Source organism: Durio zibethinus, chromosome 19, assembly GCF_047325235.1.
Source record: "Durio zibethinus cultivar Kanyao isolate XHJ-2024 chromosome 19, ASM4732523v1, whole genome shotgun sequence".
Taxonomy (NCBI): domain Eukaryota; kingdom Viridiplantae; phylum Streptophyta; class Magnoliopsida; order Malvales; family Malvaceae; genus Durio; species Durio zibethinus.
Window position 1 is genome coordinate 17013227 of NC_143180.1, and position 9188 is coordinate 17022414.

The window sequence follows — 9188 nt, forward strand, 5'->3', positions numbered from 1 at the left end:
AAATCTCAATAAAAAGGGTCAAGAATACAAAATAAACAAAATTAATAAATAAATTAAATATTATTATTTTTAAATTTTAAAAATCAATATTTTAAAACAATTATCTTGATTTATTATTATTGTTATTATTAGTATTTTTAATGACTATTGTTATTATTTATAATTTTGTAATTTAATAATATTTTTTAATAAATAATTTTTTTAAAAACGTCATGCGTAGCGATGGCATCATTCTAGTTTTAGAAATAGAGATACCTCATCAAAAAATTTCGTAAAATATAAGCTCAGGGGCTAAAATATAACATTAACCACAATGTATATATTGGATTGGGAATTGGGATTAAACAAAAACAGGTGAAGTACTCTAAGTTCACCTCTTTTCGCCCTCGTGCTCTTTTCCTTTTAATTTGATTAAAGAAAAGAAATGCATAGCAAAAAAAAAAAAAAAAAAGATACTTTGAAACTTTGGCATCCATATTCCACCACCCACCCACAACAGATTTCCAACAACAAACTCCCAACAGTGCCAACTCTTGACCCAAAATGCCAAACCATTAAACAGAATAGTTACAAGAAACTGAGGTTGTTGAGGAAGATGGAGAATCAGACAACAAGCTACCCTTCCCATTATCTTCTTCCTTGTTCCTGGAAGCACCAACTGGATCATCCGACACTCATTCCTGGTTTTCCTCACTTTCATTAGGCCCTATGCCGAATATCAAATCAATGTTATCCTCAAACCATGTATCGTGATTAAACAAGTTTGGTAATTCATCGGTTCTTTCGAGACCAAAGTCCGAATCCCAAAAAGGTGTCAACCCTGAATCCATGCAGAAACTCCATGCTAGCTCATTGCTATCAGTTGTCTCCATACCAACCATTGTCGCATTGTCAGTACATATAGGGAGCTGCATTTGCATGTACTGAAAATGTTGGTGCTTGTCAGTTTCTTCTTCTCCTTGTTTCGGTTCGACTTCTGCTTCAGCTCGTTGAGCTTCAGGCAAATCTGGGATTTGTTCTTGCGTTTGATCTAGAAATAAAATTCCTTTCTGCTTCAAACGATCAATGTAATGGCTAATATCAAAATTGGTCACGGCATTGGCCCCTCTGTACTCTAATGCTGCCATATCATATGCTGCTGCTGCTTCCTCTTGTGTGTCTTCAAAACATAAATAAATGAATAATTAATCAATAAAATCAGAGACAGATGAACAAATTATGAAAAGATGACTTTAAGTATAGCAGGTAAAGATACGATATGGGATTCACATGTTGCTAACCTGATTAACTTTATTAATATTTTTCAAGAGTAAAATATATGTGAAAACATGCATCAGAGATCTGAAATAACCGACTATTGATGTGGTTTTGTTCATCCAAATCTAGTCTTGTTTTCGAGGCAACATGTTAGCATTATTGTAGGGAAAGTGCAAGGATCATGTTTGGCTTGGAAAAGAAGTACAAGGTCAAGGCACAGCTCTACTTTTTGAACTAATATTTACATATCCTGAACGACAATTTCCTCGGTACGGCTGGTCATCTGACACAAGAATGAACATTGTCTAACAGTTCATTTGAGACCTAAGCAGCGGGCTATCCACCGCACCGACATATGCGTTTTACGGATGCTTTTTCGTCTTTCCCTCTATCCTTGCTTAGGTAGTTGGAAAGTTGACAAAAAGTCGCATATTCAATTCATTAGAAATGAAAAGAAAAGTCATAACCCTTTGTTATTAGTGAACAACTCCTCAACCAATCTCAAATTAGGCAACCTGAATTATCAAATAAATTGTAGTTTAGACGGTAAAATTTAAAAAGAAATACAAAGAATATATGAAAAAAAAAATTCAAACAAAAATCCTATATAAATTTGATAAAACAAAAAAATATATTTTAAATTAGGTGTGTCCATATGAATCATAATATAATAATTTTTATATTTTATATATATTAAAAATAAATTAATAAATAAATATAAATAAATAAATTATTTAATTTAATAAAGTTTATGATTCGGAATTTTGACCAGTAAAAAAAGATTCTAGGCCAATAAAAAGTTGTCCCAAAATGAACAAAATGATGCCAATCACTATTGGCCAGCTAAGCTTAAGCCAAAGGAGTTAGGCAATTTAGCCGAGGCCAAAAAGCCAAACTTCTCCTAAGCCCAAGGCACGTGATCTCCGTTGCCTCCTAAAAATAGTAAGAATAATAAAATTTCTGACTACTGCAAATGAATCTCCTAATGGGAGAGTGGTATTCACGTGCCATGCTGCCACCATTTTCATGCAAATAAAAAAGAAGTAAATTAAGACACATATATCTCATTTAATTACAGAAATGCCATTCTACTGATGGAGATTGGTTTGAAGAATTAAAGTTGGCATCTAGTCACATTCAAAGATATTTTAGCTTTTTTTTTTTTTTTCAGCCCAGATTTTTTTTTGTTTTTAGCATTTTACTTTATTAAAAGTTGTTTTCAAATAAATAAATACTCCACTACTCTACTGATTAACCAACTTGTATTTGATTAAAAATAAGTAAATAGCCAAAATTTTAAAATTTCCATTCATCAAGAAAAGTTAAAATCTGTTTAATTCTTTATTTCTTCAAAATTTTTCTCAATTGTTTTTTGTCAGTATTCATTTCTTTTATAATTTCAGCAATACAAAAGACCCCATCATTTTTTTTTCCTAAGAATAATTTTGCTTATACGTGACGGGTATGCATCGAAAACTAAGCTAACGATATGATTTTAGAATTTTATTTACTTGGGACGTTTTACATGCAATCAGAAAAAAGGGGAAATACTTCTAAAATAGAAGAAAGAAAGAAAAAAAATTGTCTTGATTATATTCATGATTTTAGATCTATTAATTTAAATACGATATAATAAAAAAATACAAAATAATATAAAAAATATAAAAATGATTAAATTTAAAATTTTATAAAATATATATATTTGATATATCAAAATGAATTACGATACAATAATTTTTATATTTTATATATTTTAAACACAAAATAAAAAACATTAACAAGAGATATTGAACCCTACCAAACCTTGGGTTCCAATTAAAATCTCCCCTTAAATGTATATGAAATGTAAAGAGAATTCCTTTTGGATATTAAAAATATATAAGCAGAGAGAGGGAGGGGGGACTTACTATAGGTTCCTAAATAGAGATATTTGTTCCCAAAAACACGACCAATTCGGGCTTCCCACCTCCCATTGTGGTGATGCCTGCCATCAACATACCTCAATTAGATTCAACTCTTACACACTTTAGTCAAAAAAAATTTTCAATACCTACTTTCATTATAGCAATAAGATTGATTGCCTCTCCTATGCCTACACCTATATTTAAAAAAATAATAAAATTGAAAAACGATGGAGAGATATGAATTGAACTACATATACCTAGCCACCCCACGGTACTTAGAAACTCCCCTTGAAAATCCACTGCTCCGCCGCCTTAGAGATGCCAAATACTCTTCCTTTGATACCTTCTTCATTTCTTCAATCTCTTTCTCATATCTTTCTATCTGCATTTTTTTTATTATATAAGTTCACAAATGCTTTATTTTATTTTGCTCAATTAAGCTAATTGAAATTAACGAGAAAATCAAGTTAGATTATTATTATTTAAAATTTTATAATATTTGATATATTATTAGTATATAAATTTTATATATTATCAATAAATCACAAATTTTTATTATTTTTAAAAATAAATATTAAAAATTTAATTTTTTTAAAAATAATTTATTAATAAAATTATATAATCTGATTTATTATCAATGTATACAAATATTAATAGTACATAAAAAATAAATTCTTATTTCAAATACCGAAAAATTCAAGGTGGTTTCAGGCCCCCAATACTTAAGGGCGGCGAGATCATAGGTTCGAGCTGCAGCCTCCTCACTGTCATAAGCTCCTGCACGTATAACAATTATCATAATTTTCCACAAAACCCATTTTGTTTCTTAAATTAAATAAAAATAAATGAATAAAAACAAAAATATATTATATATTATTTACTGAATTATTATAAAATTTTTAAGGAGAGAGAGAAAGTGAATGACTTACCCAAATAAACTAGGAGGCGACAAAAGTGTAAATGAAAGTTAGGACGGAGGAGAGATAAATCAGGAATAAAACCCAAAAAAAAAAAAAAAGTCAGTACACAGAACAGAACCACAAAAAACCATATAAGATCTCCTTGATTTTTTTTTTGTTTTACTATTTGTTTTTCTGAAAGGAAAAAATGAAAGGAAAATTTTAATTGAATTGAATTGAATTTACCTTGTCTTCCTTTCTTGTTCTGAATGTTATTCCACGAACTCTTGTCCCAAAGGTGAGCCTCAAACCTCCCAGTCCATCTATGCCTGTGTGAAATGCTAAATCTCATACATGCTGATTAACCAAAACCAACAGTTAATTTGAGCAAAAAAAAAAAAAAAAAAACCTGGTGACTCCTCTATAAATGGAGCTCCTTCTGCCAGAGTTAGGACTGTTAGCAGTAGCATTCAAGCAGCATTTCTGATCAGAGTTTTGATGTTTTCTTGGCCTTTTAGCCTTGGGTTTCTCTGATACATTTTGAGGAGATTCAGACGATGAGGAAGAAGATGAAGGAGAGGCAGAGGAAGAAGAAGAAGAAGTTGGAGACCTCTTCATTTTTCTTTTCTAAACAATGCGAAAAGCGTGATCCTAAGAGATTGGCTTTGGCAACATAAGCTGAGGTTTATTTTTTATTTTTTTTTTATTTTTTATGTTTCCTCTTGTGAGATTTTACTCTCTATATATATAGTGATGATGATGATGATGAGTTTGGGTTGTAGGGGTGACCAAAAGTTGTTTACCAAAACGAGTAGAGAAAGGCAAGAGGGTGGAAGAATAGGAACAACTGAAATGTGGTAAACCACAAAATGGGGTTAAAATGGGGTTTGGAATTTAAGAATAAATATGATAATTTTAGACGTCATGCCATGTTATAATATAAAAATATATGAAAAAATACAAAAATAATATAATATAAATTTGATAAAAATAAAAAAATTATATTTTATGTTTAACGTATTTATGTAATTATAATAAATAATTTTAATATAAAATAAATATAATATAATACAATACACGAACTGTTAAATCAACTTTATAAAAAAAGTAAAAGATTTAGTTAAATGTTAATTTAGATAAAGAAATGGCCTAACACTTGGCTTGTGTGTGCAGCCATGCCGCCAATAGGATTTGTTCGCTTAGGTTGGAAATTTTATTATTTTCTCAAAGAATTTGTCTGTCCAACCCATTTTTTTTCGTATAAAAAATAATTATCATCCAAAAAATGAATATACGAAGGTAGAACTTGAAAGTTACACAAGCAAATTTATAAGTAAATCTGTCACATATTGGTTCAATTATAGCTAAAGGATTCATATTCTAATTAATATATTAACATGTTTAATTTTAAATGTATACGTGACAAATTTTTAAATTTATTTATAAAATTTTAAAATTATATCTTCATATTTAAAATAAATGTTTATATTTAATACATTATTAATATATAAATTTTATAGAATTATTAGTGAATAATATAACACTACATCATTAATGAGAAAACATAAAATTTTATAAACACTTAAAAATAAATATATAAAAATTTTACAACTCTTTAAAAATAAATACACAAAAACTTTTTTTTTTTTATTAATAATATGGTATCATATGATAGTATATAAAATCTATACACTAATAATGTATCAAATATAAACTCTTATAATCAATAATCAATGAAAAAAAGTATAATTCAAGTTCACTATTATTGGTGCTAAGCTTCGACCTGAGGATATTCTTGTAAATGCAAAAAGGAATGATGATTAAAGGTAAAAACATGGAGTGATCCTTATGTTTGCACTCTGATGCATAAGTTAATAAAGATCATATCGAAAAGAAAGTAGGAAGGAGAGAGAGAAGTGGGTGGGATGAACATAGCTTCATGGTGCTTGAATCTTCATATTTATAGGTAATCTGAAAGGGATTATAAGGGGATAATTAAAACTGGGCTGAGCTGAAGTGGCATTGACTATGTTAGGCCAACTTGACATGTCTGATTGGCATAAACGACAAAGATGCCCATGGTTGTCTACTGAAAGCTTTGAGATGGGAAAATACCACTATACCTCTTTTACCATCAAATACCCTTTACACTATGTTCCCCCATTAAATGGTCTGAGTATTAAATCATCAAATTTATTACCGATGTCCCAAGTGTGGGACAGATTGGCAACTTGGTTTGTTGAAGGCTAACATTGCAAAGGGAGGTCAATTTTGAACGATGACTAGCTTTGAGCCATGGTCTGACTTGGTGGTCATCTGATCTTTTGTGTGTGTTTTGGATTGAGTGCACAATTGATTTAAAGGTTATAGAGATGATAATTGTCTGGGATTATTTGAGATAAGTGTTGGAGTTCATCTAACCATGGTGAGACTTGTATTTTTTTTCAAAAATTTGAATCTAAACCTTTATTTTGGACCCTGAAAGTGAACCGAACTCTCAGTTTATCCCTAACAGTTATCTGATTTAAATTACCCATTCTGGGGTTCATCCAATCAGGCCAATCTGATAGCATTAAATGAAGAGAAAAATGGTTTAAAAGAAAAACTTTAAAGCAAAAAGATAAAAAGACATCTACCCGCCCATTCTTTAACACGTGGCACAAAACGTGTCATTCATCTAGTCTACAGTGTGTCTATATAAAAGGTTGGTAGGGCCTTAGTTTTCCACCTTTTACTTTCTTTGCTCTAAATCTGACCTAAAATTTTTTATCTCAATAGCTTTCTAGCCTTCAAAGTTTTTTCTACACCAACTTCGGTACATATTTCTAACCATATCTTTAGTACAAGTTTTTGAGAGGTTGAAAGTTATAGGGTAAAGCCAAGAGAAGGATAGCGAGGGCAGCAGGATGATGACATGATCCCCTTATTATTGGTGGGCTACAACTATAAAAAGATGACTTAATGTTTAACCCGATGTCCGAGGAAAGGTAGTGGTGCAATGAAAAGATTACTCGGGCTAGAGGTAAGTGAGTTTTGAGCATGAAAGAGCTGTGTGCTCAGATGACTTTGAACGTCAAAATCTACCTATTTTCCTCATCTCTCAGGTTGGTCCATCTTCTATGGTTGATCTTCATTCTTTTTTGGTTATTCCCCCTTCTGAAGTTCAATCTCTTCCATCTCTTGCTAGTTCTACTCTCCCATTTCAATCAATTTTTCTAAACATCTCGTCCTCTCCTAAGAGGTCTCTACTTTATTTTTTTTTCTTTGAGATCAAGCTACTTTCATTCATTGCTCTTTTTTGGGATCTATTTCCCATCCAACAGTCAGATTCTTCTAATGATGAAGGTTTTGAAAATGAACAAGAAAAGGGGAGCACCTTGATCAAAAAAAGTGATGAAAAGGAAAAAAATATTATTGACTAGGACAAACTCATCAAGGTCCTTATATATACTTCATATGACCTCGGCATGATCCCTAAGGACATGATGAACGAGCTAAAAGGTAAGGCAAATCCAAAAGACTATCCAAACATGTGCTCAGCTTATCATGTTCATGCTTTGGGTACCATTTTCTTTTTTCTTAGAGAGAGATACAATATAATAACACTGAACTCTTTAGATCGAGTCACTAATAGACTAGAGCCATATTGGCTCTACGTATATTAGGATTCATTCATGGCCAGTCTGAGGTTTTCACTTTATCATTTATTTATTTTAATTTTTAATTCATACAATTCGACCATCACTCAGCTCACCCCAAATTTTATTTGATACATAATTGTTTTTATTATTCTTTGTTAATAATTAAATATTCTACATGTAAAGAAAACTTGTCATCGATGATCACGAGCAAACCTCCCTAGAAGTAATAAATAGGATGAAGTATTAGGGTAGGTTTAAGGTAATCTCACAGGGTTTTGCTTTAAGTTAATTTTTTATCCAATTGTTAGCTCGATTTTATTGAGATGGTCGAGAGTGAGGACTTCAATGTATAGCTGTACCAATACACCTCGAGGCCCAAAAAAGGTAAAAAAAATCTAGCTTAGGACTTTTCTCGTGGGGGAGACAATATGATCAGCACTTCTATACCCCACTCTCCCTTAGGTCACAAGTCCAAAACTAGTGCAAGTCATGACCTATCCTCTACATTAGTGTTGAAACTACCCTCTTTAGCTAAAATACTACGGGTGGAGATCTTTTCATTTGTTCCTAATAACCCTAAAACTACGATGGTAAGGCCTAGCTCAAAAAAAATATCTGTAGGGTTGGAATATGTTCCAACGGATGATCTCATCTTTAACCTCAACATTGTTAAAAGGTTTTATAAAGTTGCATTTTTTTCACTTAGTGAGTATCTTCTGATCTCAGCTCTATTTCTTATTATTATTATTATTATTATTATTTTAAGTTTAAAATTTTTTCATACAATCCAAAAGAAGTTCTTACCTCAGCCTATGGAAAACAGCAACCAAGCCCTCCATCACGTTTATCTTACTATGAGACATATGCTGGAAGTTGAGAAAGTTATGGCTACCCTTACCGAAGAGCATAAGAAAAGCTCAAAGACACTAGGTAATGTTAAGTCAAGCCTCAGCACATCCCACAAGAAAGAGACTGAGCTGAGAAAAAAAATAAATGAGCTAACAGTGAAGTTAGAAGCCCTCTCGGTTGACAAAGCCTCAACCGATTATGAAAGAATAGGTTGAGCTAAAGCTTAATGATGTTCAGACCGAAATCGTAAGGCTAAGGTTTCAGTTGAAAGCCTGGGATAAAAAAAAAAGAAAAACTGAAGGTAAAGGCTATGAAAGAATATAAGGCTTCCGATAAGTGTCTCTTGATAAAGGTAGAGTTTTTAAAAAATAACGTACTTGATGCCTTTCAGCTGGCTAAAGATGAGGTACAGTTCAAATTCTTCTCTTTCAATCTTAACCTTTTTTATATTAACATCAACAATATTAGATCGAGGCTTTGTCAAAATCAACTCAAAGAGGATGAGAAAAAGAAAGATGAAGATAAGGCTCTAGAGATGAGCTTTAAGCCACTCTAAAGATTGAAAAAAAAATATGTGGAGGTCATTGAAGGTGACGTTGTCCCTCTTACTCCTACTGATGAGAGTGTTCCCCCCATCA

General features: G+C 31.4%; 1 protein-coding gene across 1 annotated transcript; it reads right to left on the reverse strand.

Annotated features, from left to right (window-relative positions):
• Nucleotides 1-292: 292 nt before the first annotated feature.
• On the reverse strand, nucleotides 293-4775 carry LOC111309917 (ethylene-responsive transcription factor WRI1-like). Its single transcript, XM_089748600.1, has 6 exons — nucleotides 4470-4775; nucleotides 4091-4389; nucleotides 3850-3938; nucleotides 3419-3543; nucleotides 3165-3241; nucleotides 293-1159 (listed from the first exon to the last, which is right to left on the reverse strand). Exons 1-6 carry the CDS (start codon nucleotides 4676-4678, stop codon nucleotides 675-677), a joined length of 1284 nt encoding a protein of 427 aa, XP_089604726.1. The 5' UTR covers nucleotides 4679-4775; the 3' UTR covers nucleotides 293-674.
• Nucleotides 4776-9188: the final 4413 nt, after the last annotated feature.